The following is a 27237-nucleotide window of genomic DNA, read 5'->3' as shown; positions in this document are numbered from 1 at the left end:
CAAGGTATGTTTACAACTAATACCAGAAAGTTTTTTTTCACAAAGAGAGTGATCAACCCTTGGAATGGACTTCCAGCCAGAGTGATGGAGGCAACAACCCTGGAATCATTTAAGAAACAACTAGATGCAGCAAAGGGGGAGTGTAGGTGTGTTGATGGATAAATCAAGACAGGCTGAATGGCTTTTCTCATCCATAAGTATCTGGTGATCAATAATTGGAGTGAGCTGACTAGAATAACGCAGTTGTAACTGTAACTAAGCACTCGTTCCAATAGGAGAGCAGGAAAAACTATACGGGAGTAAATGATATAGGAGAGTGTGAAGTGGTCTGAATTTCTCTTTTGCACATTCAGCTGCAAAGAGTCATTTGGAGTAATTAGTAGTAGAATTGGTCACCTGTGGGCTGTTTGTGAAATGCCAAACTGATGCCTGAGACATGAATAGTCTCTTGCAGAGAGGTCCTGATTCCACAAGATCTCATCTGAATTGGGTGTTAGCAGCTCTTTCACTATCCACTCCTCCAGCATTATCTGATGGGAACCCTTTAATTGGTTACTGTGCTGAAATAAGCTCCCATTACAGCAGGTAAAGCTTCTACATAAGATTTTATATCAAAGTTGATATGAATATGAATGTTATGAACATATAATAGGTATGCGTTATGATGTCCCTGTGATACTCTGAAATTCAAATCCTTATGACGGAGGCTTGAGCCACCTGGCATAGTTCCAAATGCCTCCCATTGGGGAATTTTCTGCTTAACCCTGCCAATTTTTGGAAAGCCACAACTATGATGATACAAAAACACATGTTTCAAGCTGGTAACCCAGCAAGCTGTTTGGAGATTATTAAGGATATGGTAGTGTAGTGGTTATGTTACTGGACTAGTAATCCAGAGCCATGGATGAATAACCTTGAGACTATGAATTCAATTCACGTCATGAATTCAATTTTTAAAAATCTGGAAATAAAAATCTTGTATCAGTAAAAAGTGACCACGAATCTCTTGTAATAACCCAGATAGTTCACTAATGTTCTTTAGGGAGGGAAACCTGTTCTTCTTACCCGGTCTGGCGTATATGTGACTCCGGTCCTACACCAATTTGGTTGACTCTTAACTGCCCCTTAACGTGGCCTGCTCAGCTGTATCAAACAATAGAAGAAGGTCCACCACCATCTTCTCAACTAGAGATGGGCAATAAATGCCAGCGATGCCCACGTCCTGAGAATTAAACCATTCAAATTTCACAAGTGGTTTATGATGTGAGCTTGACAAAAAGTATTTCTGTTTGTTTAGTTTGGTTTAGTAGATGTTCCTTTAAATCCAGCCATACTACTTAAGCAGTTTTAAAAAAAACTATAGTTATAATTCTCGTATCAAGCTTAAATTGATTCACAATTTTTTAAAATTCATTCATGGGATGTGGGTGTCGCTGGCTAGGCCGGCATTTATTGCCCATCCCTAATTGCCCTTGAGAAGGTGGTGGTGAGCTGCCTTCTTAAACCGTTTCAGTCCGTGTGGTGAAGGTTCTCCCACAGTGCTGTTAGGAAGGGAGTTCCAGGATTATGACCCAGCAACAATGAAGGAACGGCGATATACTTTCCAAGTCGGGATGGTGTGTGACTTGGAGGGGAACGTGCAGGTGGTGTTGTTCCCATGTGCCTGCTGCCCTTGTCCTTCTAGGTGGTAGAGGTCACGGGTTTGGGAGGTGCTGTTGAAGAAGCCTTGGCAAGTTGCTGCAGTGCATCCTGTGGATGGTACACACTGCAGCCACAGTGCGCCGGTGGTGAAGGGAGTGAATGTTTAAGGTGGTGGATGGGGTGCCAATCAAGCGGGCTGCTTTGTCCTGGATGGTGTTGAGCTTCTTGAGTGTTGTTGGAGCTGCACTCATCCAGGCAAGTGAAGAGTATTCCATCACACTCCTGACTTGTGCCTTGTAGATGGTGGAAAGGCTTTGGGGAGTCAGGAAGTGAGTTACTCGCCACAGAATACCCAGCCTCTGACCTGCTCTTATAGCCACAGTATTTATTTGGCTGGTCCAGTTAAGTTTCTGGTCAATGGTGACCCCCAGGATGTTGATGGTGGGGGATTCGGTGATGGTAATTGCAAGGCTTTGTTTACTTTGCCTCCATGAGTACAGGGTTGAGAGAGAGTAACTAAGCCAGTAACTGAAACAATGCTGGATGATTTGTTTGTGTATGACTGACGGTCCCTTTTTGAATTTGAGTGGTCAGTTATACAAAATGCACGAAGTCCTGTTAACTGCTCATGGGTATATTGAAAGAGAAGAGTAGAACTGAAAGTGGAGTTGGGCTAAGTGAAATTGAGAGGGTTGGAGCACTAGACTGGGAACTTTTTAATTTCATTTTAAAGACTTGGAGGGATTTCTACATATAAATGATATACGGATTTCACTGTAGTTATTTGCTTGTTCAGCTTTTATAAAATAAAATGAGGTCTGATGTTGTGATGCTCAATCATTCACTGAAAACTGGAGACATGGTATAATTAGAGTAGCTAAAACCAATTAACAAAGGTTGCTCTGTTCATTAGCTTGAGAAATTCAGTGAAAGCTTTACTAGATATTGAGGCTACTGAAGATACTCTCGAATTTAGCGCATCGTGAGAGCTGAAAGGTCTAGAGAAAAAGGGTGAGGGGAAAAATCTAAAATGTAATAAGGTGATCTGAACTCTTTCTAGGTACTATTATATTAGTCATGATGTGGAGATGCCGGTGATGGACTGGGGTTGACAATTGTAAACAATTTTACAACACCAAGTTATAGTCCAGCAATTTTATTTTAAATTCACAAAGACGCCCTAGTAAGAACGGGATATGACGCTCGACTCATCGATCGACAGTTCCGACGGGCCACAGCAAAAAATCGCATAGACCTCCTCAGGAGACTAACACGGGACGCAACCAACAGAGTACCCTTTGTCGTCCAGTACTTCCCCGGAGCGGAGAAACTACGCCATGTTCTCCGCAGCCTTCAACATGTCATCAATGAGGACAAACACCTCGCTATGGCCATCCCCACACCTCCACTACTCGCCTTTAAACAGCCACCCAACCTCAAACAGACCATCGTTCGCAGCAAACTACCTAGCTTTCAAGAGAACAGCGTCCACGACGCCACACAACCCTGCCATGGTAACCTCTGCAAGACATGCCAGATCATCGACACAGATACCACCATCACACGAGATGACACCACCCACCAGGTGCATGGTTCATACTCCTGTGACTCAGCCAACGTTGTCTACCTCATACGTTGCAGGAAAGGATGCCCCAGAGCATGGTACATTGGCGAGACCATGCAGACGCTGCGACAACGGATGAACGGACACCGCGCAACAATCGCCAAACAGGAGGGTTCCCTCCCAGTCGGGGAACACTTCAGCAGTCATGGACATTCATCCACCGACCTTCGGGTAAGCGTACTCCAAGGCGGCCTTCGAGACACACGACAACGCAAAATCGTCGAGCAGAAATTGATAGCCAAGTTCCGCACCCATGAGGACGGCCTCAACCGGGATCTTGGGTTCATGTCACGCTACACGTTACCCCACCAGCGAACAAATGTTATCTGTTTTTAATATAATGGGTCATTTGCTGGCTCTCTCTGCCTTCCGGATGTTTCTGCCTCTCTCTGTGTTTTTTTTTTCTCTGTTTTTTTTTCCCTGTTTGTTTTTTTGTTGAATGTGTATTCGGGGGTTCTGCAGGTAACACCTCTCTGTCTGAACACGGTGATTGCCTTGGCAACGGGCAGTTGCAGGGGCAGTCTGTAAACACCTTGTATTGTTCAATATGTATAAATGCGTAGGCTTCAAGGAGATCTTGAAACATTTGCCTGAGGAAGGAGAAAATCTCCGAAAGCTTGTGAATTTAAAATAAAATTGCTGGACTATAACTTGGTGTTGTAAAATTGTTTACAATTGTCAACCCCAGTCCATCACCGGCATCTCCACATCATGACTACCATCGACACCACAAACTGCCGGCTCACAGTGGAAAGGATATCCAAGAAGATCGCGCATTTAGACACAGACATCAAGTTTTTACAGAGCTGCAAGAAAGCAGACAAGATCCCGAAAGGACTCCAGATCACGAACCCACTCAAGTCCACATACAACTCGGATTACGCTGAGAGACTCTGCCGCCGTACCTCTCGCACACTCCGCAACCATCTCATACACCAACTCTACAGCAGACGCCACAACCTCGAAACCAAGATAGAGTCCATACTCTCAACCTGTACTCAGGACACAGCAGACCAGCTACGTTATACCGCCAAACAGACGAGGCAACGGAACTACGCTGCCTACATGAAAACCAAGAGCAGGAAGCTTGAGAAACTCGGCATCACCACCAGCAACGACCAAGCTTCCCCTGGTACCACGGTTGCAACCACAGGGAAGTCTATTGTCAATTTATCCGACCACACCCTTCAACCAGACGAAATCGAAGTTCTCAGCCGAGGGCTCAATTTCTGCCCCACTACCAAAATGGACCCCACTAGTCTCGCGGCGGACACAGAGGAATTCATCAGGAGAATGAGGCTCCGGGAATTCTACCACAAACCCCAAGATTTCAGCAGCGAACCCAATGAGACAATCGATGATCCGGAACAGCAGACAGAGGGATCCGCGGTACAGCAACCGAAGAGGAAAGAGTCAAACTGGACTCCTCCGGAGGGTCACTGCCCTCAGCTGGACATGTATGCTCAAGCTGTCAGGAAATGCGTCAATGCCAGATTCATCAGCCGCACTCAGAAGACAGTCCAGAATGTCACCCGAGCACAACGCAACGCCATCAACGCTCTCAAGACCAACCGCAACATCGTCATCAAACCAGCGGACAAAGGAGGAGCCATAGTCATACAGAACAGAACAGACTATTGCAAAGAAGCATACCGACAACTGGACAACCAGGAACACTACAGACGGTTACCCGCAGATCCGACCAAAGAACACACCCACCAGCTCAACAAACTGATCAAGACCTTCGATCCAGACCTTCAAAGCATCCTACGCATTCTCATCCCACGTAATCCCCGCGTGGGAGACTTCTACTGCCTCCCAAAGATACACAAAGCCAACACACCCGGACGTCCCATCGTATCAGGCAACGGAACCCTGTGTGAGAACCTCTCTGGATACATCGAGGGCATCCTGAAACCCATCGTACAGGGAACCCCCAGCTTCTGTCGTGACACTACAGACTTCCTACAAAAACTCAGTACCCACGGACCAGTTGAACCAGGAACACTTCTCACCACGATGGACGTCTCGGCACTATACACCAGTATCCCCCACGATGACGGCATCGCTGCGACAGCATCAATACTCAACACCAACAACAGCCAATCTCCGGAAGCCATCCTACAACTCATCCGCTTCATCCTGGATCACAATGTCTTCACCTTCGATAACCAGTTCTTTACCCAAACACACGGAACAGCCATGGGGACCAAATTCGCACCCCAATACGCCAACATTTTCATGCACAAGTTCGAGCAGGACTTCTTCACTGCACAAGACCTCCAACCAACACTATACACCAGATACATCGACGACATTTTCTTTCTATGGACCCACGGCAAGGAATCACTAAAGAGACTACACGATAACATCAACAAGTTCCATCCCACCATCAAGCTCACCATGGACTACTCCTCAGAATCAGTTTCTTTCTTGGACACACGAATCTCCATCAAAGACGGGCACCTCAGCACCTCACTCTACCGCAAGCCCACGGACAACCTCACGATGCTCCACTTTTCCAGCTTCCACCCTAACCACGTCAAAGAGGCCATCCCCTATGGACAGGCCCTGCGAATACACAGGGTCTGCTCAGACGAGGAGGAACGCGATGGACACCTACAGACGCTGAAAGACGCCCTAGTAAGAACGGGATATGACGCTCGACTCATCGATCGACAGTTCCGACGGGCCACAGCAAAAAATCGCATAGACCTCCTCAGGAGACTAACACGGGACGCAACCAACAGAGTACCCTTTGTCGTCCAGTACTTCCCCGGAGCGGAGAAACTACGCCATGTTCTCCGCAGCCTTCAACATGTCATCAATGAGGACAAACACCTCGCTATGGCCATCCCCACACCTCCACTACTCGCCTTTAAACAGCCACCCAACCTCAAACAGACCATCGTTCGCAGCAAACTACCTAGCTTTCAAGAGAACAGCGTCCACGACGCCACACAACCCTGCCACGGTAACCTCTGCAAGACATGCCAGATCATCGACACAGATACCACCATCACACGAGATGACACCACCCACCAGGTGCATGGTTCATACTCCTGTGACTCAGCCAACGTTGTCTACCTCATACGTTGCAGGAAAGGATGCCCCAGAGCATGGTACATTGGCGAGACCATGCAGACGCTGCGACAACGGATGAACGGACACCGCGCAACAATCGCCAAACAGGAGGGTTCCCTCCCAGTCGGGGAACACTTCAGCAGTCATGGACATTCATCCACCGACCTTCGGGTAAGCGTACTCCAAGGCGGCCTTCGAGACACACGACAACGCAAAATCGTCGAGCAGAAATTGATAGCCAAGTTCCGCACCCATGAGGACGGCCTCAACCGGGATCTTGGGTTCATGTCACGCTACACGTTACCCCACCAGCGAACAAATGTTATCTGTTTTTAATATAATGGGTCATTTGCTGGCTCTCTCTGCCTTCCGGATGTTTCTGCCTCTCTCTGTGTTTTTTTTTTCTCTGTTTTTTTTTCCCTGTTTGTTTTTTTGTTGAATGTGTATTCGGGGGTTCTGCAGGTAACACCTCTCTGTCTGAACACGGTGATTGCCTTGGCAACGGGCAGTTGCAGGGGCAGTCTGTAAACACCTTGTATTGTTCAATATGTATAAATGCGTAGGCTTCAAGGAGATCTTGAAACATTTGCCTGAGGAAGGAGAAAATCTCCGAAAGCTTGTGAATTTAAAATAAAATTGCTGGACTATAACTTGGTGTTGTAAAATTGTTTACTATTATATTAGAGGAGTGCAGTGGATGGGAGGCACATGAGTATCTCTCTGTCAGCTGCACTCACTATTCATGTCCCTTCCCTACTGTTAGAGGCTCCAATGACATTGAACACATACGGAAATCTTGAACTGTGACTGTGCTGGCGGATTAAGGGAACTGATTTCAGGAAATTAAATGTAGTGCGCATTCCACAGCAGAGTCCAATGCAACCAGCAGCTCACCTTAAAGTAAGTAGAGTGGAGTGTTATATGAAGGTCACTCTCCCAAGACACTAGAAAACAATTGGGCAACAAAAAAGCATCTTATGTTGTGTTATGCATTACTGCCTTGTAACCTGTGTGCAGTGTATGAACGAAACTTAACCATACTGGGAGGTAGAGCTAACTAGAGTTTGAGACCACCGAGTGCTTTAATCAGTTTAAGGCAATTTAATTAAGATTACAACTTGCATGTCTGTACACTAACCTCATTAATAGGTGCTCAGTACTGAGTCTTTAAAAGCCTATTTCAGACTGTTTGAAATTTAAATTAAATTCTTATAAGGCTGATCCCTAGTAAGGATTATTTCCTCTTTGCCAGCAAACCAGTCAGTTTTATTAAAATATCTACTTATTCTATTTAAACTTGACACTTTATCCTCCCATCAGCTGGTAAATGGTGCCCTAGTTTTCAAAAGCAAGAGTCTTTAAAAAACAAATAGAAAAGGTAATGGTATTGAACAAAGCACTTGGATTATATATTTTGCTTGGTGGAGCATTGTGATTGAAATTTGCAGCTTCTCATCACAAGATAGATGTAAATGAAGAAGGCCCTTCAGCCTTTGATCTATTTGGTTTTATCCTTCCAGGAAAATAACTCCACTGTCTTCCTGTTACAGTATCTAGCTGGTTTCTTAAATGAGTCTTGGCTTCAATCCCCCATCCTGGCAAGCCATCTGTTGATGACTCTCTTTATAGATATTCTCCTCTCTACTTCCTCTCCTGAATTTTGCTTCCTTACTGAGGTACAGTTACCCTCTGGCACCTCTCCCAAGTGGCCATTGTTCATGGGTGAATATTGGCAGTGAGTGTGGGCAGTCAGGCTATTTGATGGGGGGGGGGGGGGGGGGGGGGGGGCGGGAAGACATTGCGGCTAAGCCCCATCCTTCACCAAACGTCCATACGTGCATTTTCGACATGGAGTGGGAACCCTGGCTAATTTCTCCACCCCCCCCCCCCCCCCCCAGCAAACCAATGAAGCTAATTCTTGTGCCCCTTTTGCAATCCTGGCTGAGATCAGCTGACTTAACACAGACCAGAGATCAAACCTGAGACCTTCCTGTTGATCTAGTTCAGTTAATCATTGGCGTAACTTGCTGAGCCACAGGGAGAATGATGACGTTATGGGGGTTAAATTGGATAACCCCCGAATCCGGGCGCGATTAGCCCACTCCCGATGGTTCCGACGCAGGCAGCACATTAGATTCGTGCTGCCTCCTCATTTACCTGATTGTAGCGCAGCATTGAGGCCGAGCTGCGATGTTCCCTCCAGCTTCGACACTTCTCACCAGCAGGGGGGCCCAAATCTTACATGAGTTGCTTGCACCTCTTAAAGGCAGCCTGCACCATATATATAAATGCAAAATATAAGATACAGGTCCGCATGGAGTCTGAATGGAGATCAGACATCGCACAATAAAACACAGATGCCGGTCCCATCCTTATGTTTACAAACTGATGAATTATGTTAAAACATTGAATAAAGGTTGCGCACTACTAAATCCCACATCCTCCAATCTGCATGCAAGACCTCACCAATCTACCGATCTGAGTTTGCACCAGGCCTGCAAGAGTGCGTGCACCAAGTTTCTGTGCTGATGCACTAGAGGCCTTGGTGCAAGAGGTGGACAGAAGAAAGGACATCCTATATCCGCAGGGGGCAAGCGGCCCTCCAGACACATGCTCAAGAAGCAGTGGGAGGCAGTAGGGGACGAAGTCAATGCCAGGCACATAGCACAACGAACTTGGATGCAGTGCAAGAAGAAGTTCAATGCTTTGACACGAGTGGTCAAGGTGAGTGAGGTCAACTGTCAAGTGATATCTCCTACCAATTGCACCACTAGCCGCATCCACTGCACACTCACTACACCCCCCCATCACACACCTACCAACAAATTCTTTCAATCAATACTCAACTCTTCCAACCGGATGCTCCCTCTCACCCTCACACATTACCACTGTTTCAAGCTGCACACCCACAACTCACAGGTCACACACACTGGCAGCTATTTAACCATGACAGGCACATCACTCAAACATCCTGCAGGACACTCACCGACACACGTCCCACTTTCTCGCAGGAGAAGGTGGCGCATAACAGGAGGCAGCAAGCGGCAGTAGCATTTAGACCCTCGAGCCTGTTTGCCATTCAGTGTGATCATGGTTGATCTGTGACCTAACTCCATATACCTGCCTCAGCCCCATATCCCTTAATACCTTGGTTAACAAAGATCCATCAATCTCAGACTTAAAATTAACAATTGAGCTAGCACCAACTACTGTTTGCGGAAGAGTGTTCCAAACTTCTCCCACCTTTTGCGTATAGAAGTGTTTCCTAACTTCACTCCTGCAAGTCCTGGCTCTAAATGTTAGGCTATGTCCCCTAGTCCTAGTATTCAAGTATTGGAGACCTCCAAGTACAGGTACAAATGCAGCTGCAGCTAGAAGCAATAATCCAGCAACTAACCTGCAAATCTGCACGGTCCCTTTAAATAGCGCTGCGTCCAGGCCGCCTATAACATGTTTAGCTGGTTGTGGTTAAGACAGTGCGTTGGCTGCAGCGTTAAATGCCAAAATAGTGTCTATCACTTTAAATCAGCGTTGCACACTGATCCAACACATATTCTCCTTACTTCACATGCAGCCAGTGTTCGTTATCTGCGCCTGCGCGAACCCCTTTACCAAGATGGCATCCAGCGCTCGTCACGCTAGAAGCATGTGCACGCATTCTGGACGCCATTTTGGAACTTCAGGAGGTCCCGTAGAACCTATACAACGGGCGTTACACGGCCGAATTTCTAGCCCTTAGTTTTTAATTGTGCAAAGTAGGAGCAGTGTCATTCATTGCTCCACTCCCAGAACTGCCATCAGTTTCTGATCAGCATCTGTTATGTCTACAACACCAAGACAAGAAAATATTGTTGCAGTCACTGTTAATATATATATTGTGAACTTTTTTGCAGAAGGTGTCATGGCAGAAGTTATCAGCCTCTGTTCTCTGCATACTTGGTGCGATGATATCACTACTGAATGATTATTAATTATGATGTAACCACTACAAGTTAATGGAATAATCCATATTTAACTGTTTCATATCTCAACAATCAATATGTACATATCATAATTAGTATGTATATATTGTATATATTATCACAAATTCTTCTAAACTTGGGCCTGAATGTCATTTAGTAGGTACAGTCTATATAACAACTTTGACTTTTTTTTAATAAGAAGCTTAGGCGTTGGGCTAAATCCCATAGTGCAGGATTCAACAAAGGCTGGAAAAAGCAGCAGGGAGGATGCAGTAAATGGAGAAGTCATGTTTAGGTGATCTCCAAACTTGGAAGATTTGAGAATGATCATAGGATCGGGGGGAAAGGAGAGAATGTAAAAGATCTGGTGACCAAGGGGGAAAGTGGAATATTGCTGTAGGACTTGGCGGGATCTGGGAGAGGTGGTGCCACCTCAGGCGATCCAGGCATATTGATCAACTCAGAGTTAAGTCAACTCTTCTGCATGTCAAGTTCTGACACTTGAAGTCATAAATGTTTGTCATTGTTCTCAAGGTCTACTCTCTACGCTCAAGGGAAAACCTTTTGGAAAGGATACAATCCCTTGTCTGTCTGAAGGGTTCCTCTGTTTCACCCTTTGTAGGTTATCCAGTTCTTTCATTTCACGATTTCTGGCGCTGTTCAATCTTTTGATGTCTGCCTGATTTAGATAAAGAAGGGGAAAAAAAGAATTGATATGGTGCATTTCCAAAACAATTAAATGCATAAACTTTTATCAGCCGGTATTCTAAGAAGCTAATACATCTTTTATTGTTCAGTTGAAGAGTAAATTTTTTGGAACTACTTAGTGAGTACTATGCAAATTCCATAGACATCTGTTAGAAGCCCAAGAATTCTCCAAATTACCTGGATTATGCTTTTTCCCAACCTGTGACCTGTAAAGTCAATCTCCCTTTGTGAAAAGTTTCTCCATCTTTGTTCTGCTCTGATGACCCCACTTTATACATCAGAGTTTCTGGAATGCCCTCTTTCTTCAACAGAGATTTCCCCTCAACAATGGTTGACAGGACCCTTGACCATCTTTGCCCAATTGCCCGTGTCTACTCTCAACCCCTTTTTCCCCTCCTTCTTGCAACTCACAACAATGACAGGGTCCTTCTTGTCCTCACCTTTCACCCACCAGCCTCTATATTCACCAGCTTATCAGATAATTTCTGTCACCTACCCCTTTCTCTCCCCTCTTCACTTTCTGGAGGGACCATTCCCTTCAGGATACCCTTGTTCACTCTTCCACCACTCCTACTTCCAAATGCCCTTCCCTTGGCACCTTCTCTTTCATTCACCTTCTCTCTTACCAGGGCCACAAATATTCCTGTATGAGATAGCAATTTACTAGTATTTCCTCCAATCTACTATACTGCATTCAGTGCTCATGGTGCAGTCATCTCTACATCGGGGAAACCAAAAGCAGATTAGATGACCACCTTGCCAAACACCTCTGTTCGGTCCCCAAGTCTGACCCTGACCTCCGAGTGGCCTGCCACTTGAGTATGTTCTCCTGCCATTCTCACTCAGGTTTCTCCATCTTTGGTCGCTTACACTATTCCAACCAAATGCAAGCTTCTCCTGGGCACTCTTCAGCCCTGTGAAGCCCTCTGAACATCAACATTTTACACATTAGATATATCAACCCTTTTCTTTAAAGCAGAGATTGCTAGGAGTGGGGCTGTTTCTGTTCAAGAGAAGGGAGGCAGGGTAACATTTTGGGTATAAACCTTTTGTCAGACCATAGTTTTATTGGGAGGCGGGGGGAGGTGGGAGATGGTCTGCATTCATAACTGATGGGGCCTGTTGTATGCTTCCAAAATTTTCTATTCCCACCCCCAATTTCCTTCCATCTTGCTTTTTTCCTTCTGTGGGTCTTTTCCACACCTTTTCATAGCCTTGGCTATTTGCGTGTTCTTTTAATGTCTTTCTATTGCCTCACTGAGATGATCTTTTGTATCATCTAACAGTTTTCTATTAACCAATTTCCAGGTTGTCCAACCCATTGACTTCCTCTCTGTGCCTGGAGTTTCTGTTCTTTGTGTGCTTCCCCCCGACTTTTGTTTAGCAACCCTACTTGGGGGCTTTGTTATCTTTCAACTTTCAGATCTGAAGGTAGGATTATACCAAAAGATGGTAAGCCCGCTTTTCTCTTTGCAGATGGCAACTGACCTGCTCTGCATTTTCTGTTCATGTTTGATTTCCAGCATTTGCAGTTTCTTTTCTTTTAGTGAGTAGTCATTTTGTTTTCCACTGTCCCCTGCCCAATATTTCATCCTCCCTGACTCCTTATCCTCCACCCAAGGGGCTAAATGGTCTGAATCACAGATGTTGCCACAATAACAGGCTACCACAGCGCTTGGAGGATCCAAAAACATTCGACAGCAATAGCTACCTGTCATTTTCGATCAGGCTGTGACGGCAATGTCTGCAACTCGCCAAGGCTTCTTTGGCAGCACCTCCCAAACCCGCGACCTCTACCACCTAGAAGGACAAGAGCAGCAGGCACATGGGAACAACACCACCTGCACGTTCCCCTCCAAGTCACACACCATCCCGACTTGGAAATATATCGCCGTTCCTTCATCGTCACTGGGTCAAAATCCTGGAACTCCCTTCCCAACAGCACTGTGGGAGAACCGTCACCACACGGACTGCAGCGGTTCAAGTAGGCGGCTCACCACCACCTTCTCGAGGGCAATTAGGGATGGGCAGTAAATGCCGGCCTCGCCACATCCCATGAACGAATAAAAAAAAATAAGATAGTTCTTTTTATTTAAGTGAAGCTTTTGGTATCTGGATGGGAGAAGAATTTGACTTTTGTTTAATTGGAAGTATTATTGCAGAAAAGCACAATAACACAAATTTAATAGCCATAAAGGAAAAAAATGTACCCGTTTGGATTTTGTCAGTGGACCGTACGACTTTAGTGGTCCAATGACCTTGGCATCCAATCTTTCCACCTAAAGGAGTCGGGGACAAAAACAAAAAAAGAATTACATTAATGACCGATCTTGTGAAGAAATTGCTGCAACAAACCTAATTGTGAAGTTATGATACAAAAATGTGACTTGGCAATAACATAAACGTCTCTCGCCACTGTTTGACTAATTCCCTCTTGTGTTAATTATCTCCTGTATTGTGGTAATTACCTTGTATCATCTGATATCCTCAATCTCCCTGGGCACCTCGTTTTTCATAGGAGTAGGAGGCCTCAGCCCAGTGAAAGCTGATTACCACTCATTATTATTGGACTGTTACCATTTGCTCAGGATCCCTTATGGAAAAAATGTAGATTTAATTTCTTCTCTTTCCCCTCCTTAGGTTTTTCTCATTTATCCTTTCAAAGGCAGGGTATTGTAGGGCAATGGTTATGGTACCCAGAGGCCTTGAGTTCAAACCCCACTATGCAGACTAAGTGAGTGGGTGGGGTGAAGTCTATGATAGCATAGATTGTGCACGTTCTTTGAAAGGTGCAGGTTTTGTTTCTTATTTTAGAAGAATGATGAGCGGGCTCAAGTGCCTGATCGTTCTGCAACTTGGAATAGCATCTACAGATTTACAAATAAGCAACTTCATTACTATGTTCCAAGGCTGCTAAGTGCTGAATATGTCAACATTAGTGGAGATCTGATGTAAGGGAATTGAGATACAGCAAAGTCTTCTTCTGTTGAAGGCAAATGGACTTTAGGGCTTTGTGTCAAAGTACTGGAAAATGCACAACATGTCAGTTGGTATCTGAAAGAGAAAGGATAGGTTGATGTTTCGACTGGGGTCCTTCATTGGAACGTCGGGTCCTGTCTGAGCCATTAACCTTTCTCTTTCAGATGCTGAATGACCTACTGAAATTTTTCAATATTTATTCTCGATTTTGCAGCATTCGTGGCTTTTTGTTTAGCTCTTCAAATGTTACTGACTTGATGAGTTAAAGAAAGACAAGCTTATGTTCTGTTACACTGAATAGAGGGTCGACTCTCACCTTCTTGATGTTATTGGACTGGACTTGGACAAGTGTGGATTGATTACGGAAAGCCAGCACGGATTTGTTAAAGGCAAATCGTGTTTAACTAACTTGATAGAGTTTTTTGATGAGGTAACAGAGAGGGTAGATGAGGACAATGCAGTTGATGTGGTGCATTTGGACTTTCAAAAGGCATGTGATAAAGTGCCACATAATAGGCTTGTCATCAAGATTGAAGCCCATGGAGAATAAAAGAGGCAGTAGCAACATGGATACAAAATTGGCTAAGTTACGGAAAACAGAGAATAGTGGTGAATGGTTGTTTTTCAGACTGGAGGGAGGTGTACAGTGATGTTCCCCAGGGATCGGTACTAGGACCACTGCTTTTCTTGATATATATTAATGACTTGGACTTGGGTGTACAGGGCACAATTTCCAAATTTGCAGATGACACAAAACTTGGAAGTGTAGTGAACAGTGAGGAGGAGAATGATAGACTTCAAGAGGATATAGACAGGCTGGTGGCATGGGCGGACACGTGGCAGATGAAATTTAACACAGAAAAAAGTGAAGTGATACATTTCTGTAGGAAGAATGAGGAGAGGCAATATAAACCAAAGGACACAATTCTAAAAGGGGTACAGGAACAGAGAGATCTGGGGTTATATGTGCACAAATCATTGAAGGTGGCAAGGCAGGTTGAGAAAGCTGGTAAAAAAGCATATGGGATCCTGGGCTTTATAAATAGAGGCATAGAGTACAAAAGCAAGGAAGTCATGATGAACCTTTATAAATCACTGGCTTGGCCACATCTGGAGCATTGTGTCCACTTCTGGGCACCACACTTTAGGAAAGATGCGAAGGTCTTAGAGAGGGTGGAGAAGAGATTGACTAGAATGTTCCAGGGATGAGGGACTTTAGTTATGTGGATAGACTGGAGAAGCTGGGGTTGTTCTCCTTAGAACAGAGAAGGTTGAGAGGAGATTTGATAAAGGTGTTGAAAATCATGAAGGATCTAGACAGAGAGAAACTGTTCCCATTGGCAGAAGGGTCAAGAACCAGAGGACATAGATTTAAGGTGATTGGCAAAAGAACCAAAGGTGACATGAGGAAAAACTTTTTTACACAGTGAGTGGTTATGATCTGGAATGCACTGCCCGAGGGGGTGGTGGAGGCAGATTCAATCATGGACTTCAAAAGGGAACTGGATAAGTACTTGAAAGGAAAAAATTTGCAGGGCTACAGGGATAGGGCAGGGGAGTGAGTCTAGCTGGCTAGCTCTTGCACAGAGCCGGCATGGACTCGATGGGCCGAATGGCCTCCTTCCATGCTGTAGCCTTTCTATGATTCCATGATTTTACAAAAGCTTTTAAAATTCTTTACTCCGAAGGTACTGTATTGGGAATCACCTAAAACTGACTAAATATTTTTCTGATCTTGAAACTGTTTCCGATAGTTGAATTGGAATAAATGCTTTTGAACTATTAGTAAACATTGGTGAAACTCCAGCAACTCAATCCTATTTGTGCTTATTTCTTCTCCGGTTGGTCCTGTTTGAATTTTGTTGGCCTGGGGGTTTGGTAAGGACTTTTATTATCACAGTTTCCTCACTGGTGGATGAGTCCTAAATTGGAACACTGTTTGCGTCAGCAACTTGAGATATATGCAAACTAATTAGAGGATGGATTTAAACTTTATATTGCCTCTATGGTAAGCATCCGCACAACCCTCAAGGATAAAAAGCTTGGACAATACCTGCATTAGAGTTTGATTGTCCTATGCCATGGAATGGTTTGCCAACAGATCCTCACACACTGAGTTCCTGCATTCAGTTGAGCTGTCAATGATGGTCAAGATGATGTTGATTAAAAGCCCAAAGGCCCAGTCCCTCCCCTCCCCCAGAATGAAGGCAAAAAGAAAAATCACAATGAGAGTCTCCTAAAGCACTCTTGTGTTTGTCTCATCTACATGCTGCCCCTCGGCGACATCATCCGAAAACACGACGTCAGATTCCACATGTTCGCTGACGACACCCAGTTCTACCTCACAACCACCTCCCTTGACCCCTCCACTATCTCTCATTTGTCACACTGCTTGTCCGACACCTGGTACTGAAGAGCAAAAATTTCCTCCAACTAAACATTGGGAAGACCGAAGCCATTGTCTTTGGTCCCCATTGCAAACTCCGTTCCCTAAACACCGACTCGATCCCTCTCCCTGGCCACTGTCTGAGGCTGAATCAGACCTTGGTGTCCTATTTGACCATCAGATGAGCTTCCGACCACCTACTTCCACCTCCGTAACATCACCCGTCTCCACCCCTGCCTCATCTCATCTGCTGCTGAAATCCATGCCTATGTTATCTCCAGACTGGACTATTCCAATGGTCTCCTGGCTGACCTCTGATTTTCCATCCTCCATAAACTTCAGCTCATACTAAACTCTGCTGCCCGTATCCTAACTTGTACCAAGTCCCATTCTCCCATCACCCCTGTGCTTGCTGATCTACATTGGCTCCTGGTCCGGGAATGCCTCGATTTTTAAATCCCTCCATGGCTTCGTTCCCCCCTTTCTCTGTAACCTCCTCCAGTCCTACAACTCTCCGAGATTTCTGGGCTCCTCCAATTCTGGCCTCTTGTGCATCCCCAATTTTCATCGCTCCACCATTGGCAGCTGTGCCTTCAGCTGCCTAGGCCCTAAGCTCTGGAATTCTCTCCCCTAAACCTCTCCGCCTCTCTACCTCTCCTCCTTAAAACCTACCTCTTTGACCAAGCTTTTGGTCACTTGTCCTAATATCTCCTTGTGTGGCTCGGTGTCAAATTGCGTTTGCTAATCGTTCCTGTGAAGCACCTCGTTTTGCTACATTAAAAGCATTATATAAATGCAAGGTGTTGTTCTTGTTGTGTACCTCGTGGTTCGTAGTCACAACGCAACTTTACCAAATACAGACCTACATGCAGATAGCTCCCTCCCCTTTTGACCAGGGTAAGATGGTGATTGAAAAAATATATAATTACCTTAATATTGTGAATAACAGACAATATTATACCAAACTGTCAGACTAGCATTACTGTGTTTCCAGTAAACAATAGTGTGTAGTATCCTGCACAAGTGATCAACATTGACTTGTATTCTTTCGTGCGTGTTTTGTACACCATTTAGTACAAATAATCACAAAATATTGGCCACCTCCATGAACACACAATCTTTTCAGTGAACATTTCTACCTCTGCCTGTCGATAGTCCTGGATTTTAGACAACTCCTCCGCAAAGTCTTTAAGGCTTCTTCGCATCTCTGGGTTCTCGGTGTTTGCAAAGTCCATGATCTGTTTTATCAGCAGGTCAACCTTGTCTCTCAGTCTAGCATTCTTCCGAGTATAGGAGGCCAGGAGGGTGCAGAACTGGCCGAGATACTTCTCTGCGTTGGCCACAGTGCCTTCCATGATCCTGACCTGAGCATCCCTTTTGAAATGTAAAAAAAAAAGAGGAAAGCACAGGATACGTGGAGCAGCAATTCCAGATAATATTGTGTGAAATCGAGACACAGGATGTATTAACTAGGAATGAGTGAAGCTCCAGAATAGTAACCCAGCCAAATCTAAATTTTGGTAGTGGAATGATCTTGGCCCAAATCCAAGCTTTTCTGTGCTTAATCCAGGCTAAAAAGACATTGATTTCTTTCTAAAGTTACAGCAACCAATCTTTGCTGTTGGAAATTTCAGATTGAGCCAAGTTTTCATTTTCTTGTTGGTTTCTCATTACTCTTTCAGATGGCCTCTTGAATCCAATGGATGAGATGGAACCAAATCTCCAAATTCCTAAAACTGGTTCCCACATATCCCAAAGCAAGCTCTTAGTACAGCTCTACGCTTTGGCTACTGTACACTTTGTCCTGCCACATAACTGTTACAACTGTTGATTTGTTGGTCTTCAGTGACTTTTGAGGACGGACTCAAATTCTGGTAACTTTTTCAACACACCCTCCCCCACCCCTCCCTTACTCCAAAGTAAAGCACAAAAATTTTTGCTACTAAGATGTGTCTAAGCTTCACTCTGTTCTAAACTTCTATAACTTGATTATATTAGGGAGCACCTGACTAAGTGGAATGTTATGCTAATCTCGTGTGGCTCACTGCTGAAGTGACATTGCTTGGTGAGATTTGTACACAGTCCGATGTCTCCTTCCTTACCATTTTGGATGCTTTACTGAGCTAAAAATGTAACCCAGGAGGGTGATGAGGGAAGAACGATAGCTACAACCAAGAAAGGAGCTGAAGAATAAATGGAAATTTGCATTAATGGAGGAAAATATGAAGAGTAAGGCAAAAATGCAGGAAACAGATGAGGTTTCTGATGGCTCAGTCAGTAAAGACGTAGCCCAATGTGCAACTAAGAAGGTCCACGGTTTGATCCCCAGAAATGTGCTGAGTTAGCTGATGTCCTGTAGGATATTAGCAGGAGTGCTACAATTTGTCTCTATCACTGGGGATAGGGAGAGAAAGGTCGGCCAGGATTCCAGCTCCCAATTACCATCCAGTGCCCCCTGCTGGAAAGTGCAAGTATGTGGATATCAGGTGGCTGGCGGTGATGCCTTCCATGGTCAAATAGCTCGAAGACACCCATTGCCTAGGCTCACATGAAGATTGATCACATGGGTGAGGTACCAAAGAGTATCTGAGGGCTGTGGCACTATAACCCAGCAAGAGTCTGCACCTTCAGGGTAAGAAAACTCGGAAGGAGGAGAGTTATTTTTAAGCCAGATGAAGAGAAAATGATATTTGGCATTATAAAGATTTTTCCAGGAACGATTGTTGAGTGTACCCTCAGAAAGAAAGCCCTTGCGGGGGTGACTGTAATATTTCCTAGTACCGGGATCAACAAAGGTTATTATAAAACTGGGAGCTAGAAACTGCCGCCTCAGACTGCACAGTGTTCTTGTACCATTGTAGGGTGTTTTCATGCTATTTGTTTGAACCTTGACTCCTATTGCTACAAATTAAATTTCAAGATGCAGGGCAGAAATGTCCTGCAACGTTCTGTTAAATAATTGATTGTGCTATTTTACAAGGGCTGCATTAGTTCAAATACATAATTATAATAATATACAATTTGATTAACATTCTCGATTATTTACGTCACTCTGGGGTCCTCTCCTGTCAAGTGCCTGATGGGTTCTTAATTGGTTTTCCACTTGCCAGCCAGTCAGATCACATCGCTTGTGGCTGATGGCTATCTGCAGTAATAGGAAGCTGCTGCTTCGCTCCACTTTCCCGTGCATCATCTCTCTTATTCTTTTTGTCTGTGTAGGCTTGCTTGAAACAAAGATGTCAGTACTTACCTCTAGACTCGCCTATTCCAATGCTCTCCTGTCCGGCCTCCCATCTTCCACCCTCCATAAACTTGAGCTCATCCAAAACTCTGCTGCCTGTATCCTAGCTCACACTAAATCCCTTTCACCCATCACCCCTGTACTCGCTGACCAACATTGGTTCCCGGTCCGGGAACGCCTCGATTTTTAAAATTCTCTTCCTTGTTTTCAACTCCCTCTATGGCCTCGCCCCTCCCTATCTCTGTAACCTCCTCCAGCCTTACAACCCTCCAAGATCTCTGCGCTCCTCCAATTCTGGCCTCTTGCGCATCCCCGTTTTTCATTGCTCCACCATTCATGGCCGTGCCTTCAGCTGCCTAGGCCCTAAGCTCTGGAATTCCCTCCCTAAACCTCTCCGCCTCTCTACCTCTCTCTCCTCCTTTAAGACACTCCTTAAAATCCACCTCTTTGACCAAGCTTTTGGTCATCTGTCCTAATATTTCATGTGGCTCGGTGTTAAATTTTGTTTGATAATCGTTTCTGTGAAGCACCTTGGGACGTTTCACCAAGTTAAAAGCGCTATATAAATGCAAGTTGTTGTTGTTGCTGCTGTTGTTGTTGTTGTTGTTGTTGTCGTCGTCGTCGTTTCACTTAGCTGGGCCAGATGTTTCATATTATATATCCCTTACTGGTGAATGGTTTGTAGTCTTGATGCTATAATCAGTCCCACCCTCCACCCGCCCCCCTCAATTTTTTTTGTCCTTCCATGAAGATGCCAACTCTTACTGGGGTACAGTCGCCCTCCGATATCTTGCCCCTTTGGTCATTCTTCATGCGTGAGCCTGGACCGTGAGTGAGAGAAGGCTGTTCGATCACGGGAAACACCCATCGCTGAGCCAGACTGTTCCCCGTCCAATTGCCACGTGCACACACACAGTTCGGACGAAAGGTCTTCGACCTGAAAGGTTAACTCTATTTCTTTCTCCGCTGTTGCTGCCTGACTTGCTGAGCTTCTCCAGCATTTTCTGTTTTTAGTTCAGACTCCGCAGTATTTTTGCTTTTGATTCACTGGCTAACCATTGGGTTCAGGAACCTCCCGCAGCCCAGCAGCGCTGAAGCTAATTGGATTGTAGCACCTGAACTGCTGAGATTGGCAGAGCTCAGCAAGGACTATGGCTTGAACCTGGGACCATCCTGCTTATCGCTTTAGTATCACACCACATGGTGCGTTTACTCACTGTTAAATCAGGGGAGCTCGGTTAGTCTAGAATCTAATGCAACTGAAGGGCTTTTTCTCGAGAGATGCATTGTCCTAGCCATCAGGATGCCTCGGCTTTGTTTAGTCCAACTAAAATGAATGAGGACACTTTTAAATTCTGATCGCTAACTACACAGAGGAACCTCTCCATTAAACAGACTTTAGCAGCTTACACTCTCTCCTCTGAGTCAGAAGGTTGTGGGTTCAAGTCCCAGAGTCATGAGCACATAATCCAGGCTGACACTTGAGTGGCTTTATTTCGAAAAAAGAGCCAGGGAGTTCTCCCCGGTGTCCCGGCCAATATTTATCCCTCGACCACCATCACTAAAACAGATTATCTGGCCATTTAGAATCATAGAATCTTACAGCACAGAAGGAGGCCATTCGGCCCATCGTGCCTGTGCCAGATCTTTGAAAGAGCTATCCAATTTAGTCCCACATCCCAGCTTTTTCCCCATAACCCTGCAAATTGGTCCTCTTCAAGTACATGTCCAATTGCCTTTTGAAAGTTTCTATGGAATCTGCTTCCACCACCCTTTCAGGTGGTGCGTTCCAGATCTTAACAACCCTCTGTGTGAAAACAATTTCTCCTCATTTCGCCTCTAGTTCTTTTGCCAATTATTTTAAATCTGTCACCTCTGGTTACCGACCCACTTGCCAGAGGGAACCGTTTCTCCCCAATTGCTCTATCAAAACCACTCACAGTTTTGAATAATTCTATTAGGTCTCCCCTTAACCTTTCTGCTCTGAGGAGAACAATCCCAGCTTCTCCAATCTTTCCACATAGCTGAGGGGCCTCATCCCTGGTATCATCCTGGTAAACCTCTTCTGTACCCTCTCCAAGGCCTTGACACCCTTACTGAAGTGTGGTGCCTAAAATTGTACACAATACTCCAGCTGAGACCTAACCAGTGATTTGTAAAGGTTTAGCATGACTTCCTTGTTTTTGTATTCAGTGCCCCTATTTACAAAGCCAAGTATCCCATACACTTTCTTAACCGCCTTATCAACTTGCCCTGCCACCTTCAAAGATTTGTTAATATGCACCCCCAGGTCCCTCTGCTCTTGCACCCCCCTCAAAATAGAACCATTTAGATTATACTGCCCCTCCATGTTGTTTCTCCCAAAGTGCATCACTTCACACTTATCTGCATTAAATTGCATCTGCCACGTGTCTGCCCATTTCACCACCTGAAGTCTGCTACTATCCTCCTCACTATTTACTACCTTGCCAAGTTTTGTATTCTCTGCAAACTTAGAAATTGTACTCCCTATACCCAAGTCCAGGTCATTTATATATCACAAGAAAAGCAATGCTCCTAATACCAACCCCTGGGGAATCCCACTCATTGCTGTTGGTGAGACCTTGCTGTGCGTAAATTAGCTGCCGGATTTCTCTACCTAACAACACTGATTACACTTCAAAAGTACTTCATTGGCTGTAAAGCACTTTGGGATGTCCTGAGGTCGTGAAAGGTGCTACATAAATGCAAGTTCGTTTGTTCTTCTTCTTTCTTACACAAAAGTGTTTTAGCTTCCAATAACAGAGATAGGCTCACGGATTAAGGCCAGGAATGTCTAGCCCCAGAGCCACATATAGTTTCTCAAACTCTAGCAACCCCGTCCTCTAAACCCAGGCAACTCAATCTTGTTTGCACTTGTATCTTTTATCTGCTGGCTTGTATTTGGTGGAGCTGGAGATTTGGATGGGGCTGTTTTAGTGTTGGTGTCTCATTGACAGGTAAGTCCTAAATCAGGACACTTCAATCTCATCGCATCAACAGCTTTGGAAATATGCAACATAATAAGAACATAATAATTGTGCCCCCAGTGCCCCAGCCCCCCGAGATGAAAGCTTGACAACTCTGGTTTAGAGTATTTAATTTGACACTGTAATCAAATCTGTCCTCCTGCTCACAATTTTTGTTTAGTTATTTGAGATCTTTATTCAAATCTGAGTTGTAACAATAGTGTTTATAACACACAATGCACAATCCTACAGAGATTTACACAGAGACTCAAATACCAAACTGAGGCCAAGCCTCTGGGTTACAATTTAAGGTTACCCCAGTGATAAAATCATCTCTGTTGTGTGCAGGGCAGAGAGACGGGAAAAAAAAAGAGTTGGAAAAATATTTTAATCTGACTCCCAGCCCAACATCCACTTCCTTGCACCCCCACCCACCCCACACTCACCCGCCCCCCATTTTCAACCCTTGGAATGGTGTGCAATCTCAAAAAGGAACCTGCCAAGTTCTGCAGCTGTTTCTCTCTCTGGCACAGAGTTGAGCCGCGATCTCCTTGATGACCCTTGAGTCGTATCACTCCACCACCTGGATATGGGTGTAGGCTTTCCAGATTTGAACGTTATTCAGCCGTGGCTCAGTGGGTAGCATCTCGCCTCTGAATCAGAAGATTGTCCCACTCCAAAGATCTCAGCACAAAATGTAGGTCGACACTCCAGTGCAGTACTGAGGGAATGCTGCACTGTCGGAGGTGCTGAGTTTCAGATGAGACGTTAAACCGAGGCCCTATCTTGCCCTCTCAGGTGGATGTAAAAAATCCCATGGCACTATTTTGAAGAAGAGCAGGGGAGTTCTACCTGGTATCCTGGCCAATATTTAACCCTCAACTAACACCAAAAGCAAAATTATCTGGTCATTATCACGTTGCTGTTTGTGGGAGCTTGCTGTGCACAAATTGGCTGCAGTGTTTCCTGCATTACAACAGTGACTACGCTTCAGAACTACTTCATTGGCTGTAAAGCGCTTTGGGAAGTCCTGCGGACGTGAAAGGCGCTATATAAATGCAAATCTTTCTTCTTCCTTTCATTCTTTCTTTAGGAACCCCAGTCCAATAACTTGGCCCGGCTCAGTTTAGTAGATATTTCTCTCTCTCAAGATCCTGTGGCTAAATGGAATTTGTTCCTTTGCAGTGCATGATCGCATTCTAGTGCTGGTCACTCGCATCCATTAAGTAGCCACCTGGTCTATATAGCCGATTACATCGTTCTTTTCATAAGCAACAGATTTTTAAAAATTCTATTCGGTAGGGTCTAGATAGAGTTTCCCCAATGGCCTTATGGATAAATGCACCACCTGGTATCACAGTGACCAATTCAGTCTAGGCCAATCCCCGGCCTGTGCCCAATTAGCTGATCTCATCAATGCAACAGTTGCTCCAATTGGCTTCAGTGTTTCTGGGTGGGCAGGAGGAAAAATCAACCAGGGTTCTTGTTCTTGGTCACTGGCCAAGTAACTCCTGCTGGAAAATGTGTGTGGGTGGAGACGAGAGAGAGGACAGCATGGAGTTCACCGATTGACGCTGTCCGTGGTCAAATAGGCTGCTACCTCTCGCAGCTCAGACTCTGGTGCGTAGAATGACCCTTTGGTGAGGTACTCGAGGGCCATCGGCATCGATGGAAATGCACTCTGGCATGAATCAGCTGCTCTCATAGAATCTTACAGCACAGAGGGAGGTCATTCGGCCCATCGTGGCCTGTACGGGCTCTTTGAAAGAGCTATCCAATTAGTCCCACTCCCCTGCTCTTTCCGCGTAGCCCTGCAAATTTTTCCTTTTCAAGTATATATCCAATCCCCTCTTGAAAGTTACTATTGAATTTGCTTCCATCGCCCTTTTCAGGCAGCACATTCCAGATCATCATAACTCGCTGCGTAAAAAAGAAAAAATTCTCCTAATCTCCTCCCAGGTTCTTTCGCCAATTATCTTAAATCTGTGCCCTCCGGTTACCCATCCTCCTGCCACTGGAAACGGTCTCTCCTTATTTACTCTATCAAAACCCCTCATAATTTTGAACAGGTGAATAATTTAGGACAGTGAAAATGAGTTGGGAGGAAAGAGTACAAACTGGATCAAGCAGCCATGCACTATGATGGTCAAACCCATGGCAGGTTAGTGACAGTCGGCCCTGAGCAAAATGGCGAGCTACTCTTGCATAAACGTTTACATTAACCGCTGAGTCTGGTCCTGTCCCTATTAGTTAGCACTGGCCAGCCGGGGTGTCACTGAATAGCTATCAAATGGGAGCCTTGGAAGCCTTTACACTTGTTTACGTTGTAAATATTGGCGTGGTTGAATCTCTTTTTTTTGTTAATGTGTCGGAGAGAACACAACAACAGCAGAGATAGGATTAACTTAAAGGAGGGAATTCTTGGAGGGAAGTCACAATCCTTTGAGTAAGAAGGGAGTTTCCAGTTATGTGCTGAATTTAGGTATGGTATAGAAGCAGGAACTCTTTAATAACCATTTCTGTTACAGATTTGGTGAAAAGGAAAGATGCCAGTTAATTTAATATTTTCTTCTGTTTTTGATTTTCGCTAAAACCCAGTCTCTAGCCTGATGGGAACAGTTTTCTTATTCAATAATTGTAGGTCAGGCCACTGAATTGATGCTGTCTGAATGGGATTGTGAATATTTTTTTTCAGTTTGTAACATTTCAAACGTGCAGGAAGCACAGAATGAATTGAACAGCAGATTATTCAGTATCTGTGACTATTGATATGCTGAGAACATTACCTGTTCATGCCTGTTTTTTTGATAAACTGTAGTGTGGCCGACTTCAACGGCGATAGAGAGATCGCAGAGGGAGGAGAGGTGATTATATAAAGAAAGGCAATGCAGGATAGCCATTGGAACCGGCCAGATTCGTACTGGAATGTCAAAAGTGCCTAATTTCCGCCCCTCCCCCTCGACACAAAATGGAAAAATCAACCAGGGTTCTGATGACAGAAAAAAAAGATTAAGTGGCAGATGTGATCGTTTAATGTAACGATATCGGTGACATCATTGCACAAACTTCTAACGTGGCAATTTGCCAAAGAATGCCCTTTAAGTACGGAAATAAAATACCATTGTTCGTTTTTTTCAATTTGTCAGCCAAGTGTTTAATAGATCTCCATTTAACACATTCAGAAACATGAGGGAGGGGATGGGGGATTTGTAAGGATCCCCCTTTGCACAGCAAATAATTAAACCCCAGGGTGGACCCAGCCTTGGTAAGGTGCCTCAAAATAGTTGCTGGGCTGGATCTTGTTAATGACCAAAACCTTAAGGAGTCTTGACTGAACTCAAACTGGTCCCCTGCCATGTAGTATTTAAAAATAAATTCTGCTTAAATTGATCAGATTCTGTACCTACAGCTGCATAGATACCAGGAGCTGTGTGGGTTGCTATGTTTATCAATGGCTGACACAGTCCCATTTTTAACTCGCACAATTTTTTCACTTGCACAATTTTAAGCCGACATTTTTGAATGTGGAATTAGAGTCACTTTGCCCTTACCTTGATAAAGAAGAATTCATTTCACCAGAAATGTTCTGAACTTCTTTTTTTTAAATGATTTCCTCCCTTATTTAAACATCAGACAATGCCAGCCCGTTCTCACAGATAGATCAACAGAGCTGGGAAGGCAAACCTTGCCCAAGTATTGGTGTCCCTGGTTGTTATAGTGACGGGAAACACAACGCAGTCACTCACCTTCCCTTATTGCTCGTTATTTCTTTCAAAGATCGCTAGATGGAGGCAAAGAACTACCGCGCTTCTCAATCATTTATTTTACAAGATGTGGAGATGCCGGTGATGGACTGGGGTGGACAAATGTAAGGAGTCTTACAACACCAGGTTATAGTCCAACAGCTTTATTTGAAATCACAAGCTTTTTGGAGCTTTCAAATAAAGCTGTTGGACTCTAACCTGGTGTTGTAAGACTCCTTACATTTGTTTTACACACATTTTCAGTAAATGTTAAGAGTCCTGCATCTAAACACAGCATTGGAAGGTTTCGTCATCATGCAGCTCAATTTATTTTCAATGCTTTCGTGTACCCTAAAGTTTTCTTCTAAGAATTTTATTTTTTCCATGTTGCAATGACGTAATGTAATGAATGAAGAATATCCTTTTGTGAAACTGTCAACAGCAGAGCACTGGGAAGGTCGAACCCTGCTCTCTCTGACAGCTGCTACAAATTCTCACTAGATTGTACTTTATGTATTTTCTTTAATGCGTTGCGTTCTGGATTTTGTCTTAAACTTTTAAGAATCAAACCTGGGACATCCTGGCACGGGTCTGCATGGCTCAGGGACAAACTGGGCAGCAAACTTACTAACTGCAAGTTCTTAACAGTCACCGGGGACGCTAGAAATAATTTCACGGCTATTACTGAATGCTATAATTCACTAGTGAGCATGGACTCGTAATTTAAAGTGCGGGTCCTGCCATTAGCACCACCCAAATGAAAGTCACCAAGTGTGATTAATTTAAAACTTTCACTGGTTTATTTCTGTGATCAGGTGAAAATGAATTGAATCAGTCAGTACAGGTGTTTCAATGGCTGTGTCACTTTAATTATTGAAGTTA

General features: G+C 44.6%; 1 protein-coding gene across 1 annotated transcript in view; it reads right to left on the bottom strand.

Moving 5' to 3' along the window:
* Positions 1-26310, bottom strand: part of LOC137333795 (CBY1-interacting BAR domain-containing protein 2-like) — a 37173-nt gene extending 10863 nt beyond the window's left edge. Inside the window, exons 1-4 of the mRNA XM_067998139.1 lie at positions 26164-26310; positions 17524-17758; positions 13230-13298; positions 10889-10990 (exon numbers count right to left, since the gene is read on the bottom strand). Coding sequence (XP_067854240.1) covers positions 10889-10990; positions 13230-13298; positions 17524-17758; positions 26164-26183 — 426 coding nt within the window. The 5' untranslated portion in view covers positions 26184-26310. The remainder of the gene's footprint in view (positions 1-10888; positions 10991-13229; positions 13299-17523; positions 17759-26163) is intronic.
* Between the last annotated feature and the right edge of the window lie 927 nt (positions 26311-27237).

The sequence above is a fragment of the Heptranchias perlo genome, chromosome 16, assembly GCF_035084215.1.
Source record: "Heptranchias perlo isolate sHepPer1 chromosome 16, sHepPer1.hap1, whole genome shotgun sequence".
In the NCBI taxonomy this organism is placed as follows: Eukaryota; Metazoa; Chordata; class Chondrichthyes; order Hexanchiformes; family Hexanchidae; genus Heptranchias; species Heptranchias perlo.
Note: the sequence above shows the minus strand (reverse complement) of the source record. Positions and strands in the feature narration are given on the sequence as shown.